We start from the raw sequence: 1,424 nt of genomic DNA on the forward strand, positions 1-1,424 counted from the left end.
GAACAGAACAGAAAACAGTATCAATAAAAAATGAGAAATCAATACATTTGTCTAACATTCTATAAACAGCCTATTATTTAAAACCCTAAAGTTATTATGATTTTTCGCTGTGAATGTCGCGTGTCACGAGGTTTGTATTTTTGCTTGAATATGCGTTTGCGCAGAGAAGTTGGTGTACTCCGTGGCTCGACTTGTACGTCTGCACGATCTTTATAAAGTTGGCAAACCAGCTCGCTCGTCTTAGAATATCATCCAACTCACAAAGAAGCTACGCTGTCGCTTGACATTACTTATAAACTAAAGTAAATAGGTGACCATGTAAAACGTCTAAAACTGTTATAGACACTCATTCTCCGGTCATGTGCTTTTTTGTTAAACCCTATTTCCTAACACTCGTCTTGGTTAGTACCTACATAGAAGACACAGGGCCAAGTAAAGGTGAGTTTAAATGTTTAAACTCTAGTTACAATAGGGTTCTACACATTATTATGTTTTTTCATTCGACATTATTTGCAAATTTCATTTTACTCAAGCGTTCATAAACATATTTCTGTGAAATGTATTTCTGCGTTATATGAACACGAGTATTTCTCATCCTCAAGAGTGTATTATACATTGTGTTGTACTCATTTTGAAACAAATTCAGCTAAAGGATAAACTATAAGAAGAAATTTACTAATTCAAATAAAAAACGGGAAATCCGCTGATTTAAAACCATCTTCAAATAAGCGCAATCTTTACAAGACAAATCTGTCAGTTTCAACAGGGAAATCACTTTCAACACGTTCGGAGAGCTTTTGTAGGTGTTATTCTAAGACTTTTCTCCTTGGGATTTTACGAGTGGATAACCAAGTGATGATTGATCCCGCACATTCCTTGTACCAACGAAGACAAACTTGTAAGTGGTGAATAAATGCTTACTCCAGGGAAATACAACCTTGAAATAATAAAGTCTAGACAGCTCTCAAAACACGCCTATAGTATAAACTCTGCCTTAAAGATTTTGAGGAGTATTTGCTAATTTATCGAAAGTTTCAATTCTTTTTATCACTAAAACCAGCGCTAAATGCATTACATATTTTTACACTTTACTTCGGTTTTCTTTTATGCAACACTAATTAACTATTTGCAATAATTTTTACAGTACATTTTTGGGAATTCTTAAAACAACTGAAATAAAATTTTCAGTCCTAACACGTAATTCAGAAAATGTTGGCTTGTGATAAGTTAGGAGAGCTTGTGAGTGAAAGCAAAGAAAAATTTGATAATAAATGAATCACACTATATTTGCTATATCCAGTTCCGACGAGACCTCTCGCCCAATACCAAGGCTCATCAAGTCAGCAGGGATATTACAGACATAGTAGTGGTCCATACACTATTTATATCATGAATTGCTTGAACAACAACTGTTTAGATATGAA

General features: G+C 34.1%; 1 protein-coding gene across 2 annotated transcripts in view; it reads left to right on the forward strand.

The window, feature by feature from the left end:
- The first annotated feature begins 208 nt into the window (after window positions 1-208).
- The window catches only part of LOC106464672 (lachesin-like), a 93,399-nt gene continuing 92,183 nt past the window's right edge, over window positions 209-1,424 (forward strand). For both annotated transcript variants that reach the window (XM_022392944.1, XM_022392948.1), the window contains exon 1: window positions 209-438. In XM_022392944.1, coding sequence (XP_022248652.1) covers window positions 360-438 — 79 coding nt within the window. In that variant the 5' untranslated portion in view covers window positions 209-359. The remainder of the gene's footprint in view (window positions 439-1,424) is intronic.

The sequence above is a fragment of the Limulus polyphemus genome, unplaced genomic scaffold (assembly GCF_000517525.1).
Source record: "Limulus polyphemus unplaced genomic scaffold, Limulus_polyphemus-2.1.2 Scaffold62, whole genome shotgun sequence".
NCBI classification, from domain to species: domain Eukaryota; kingdom Metazoa; phylum Arthropoda; class Merostomata; order Xiphosura; family Limulidae; genus Limulus; species Limulus polyphemus.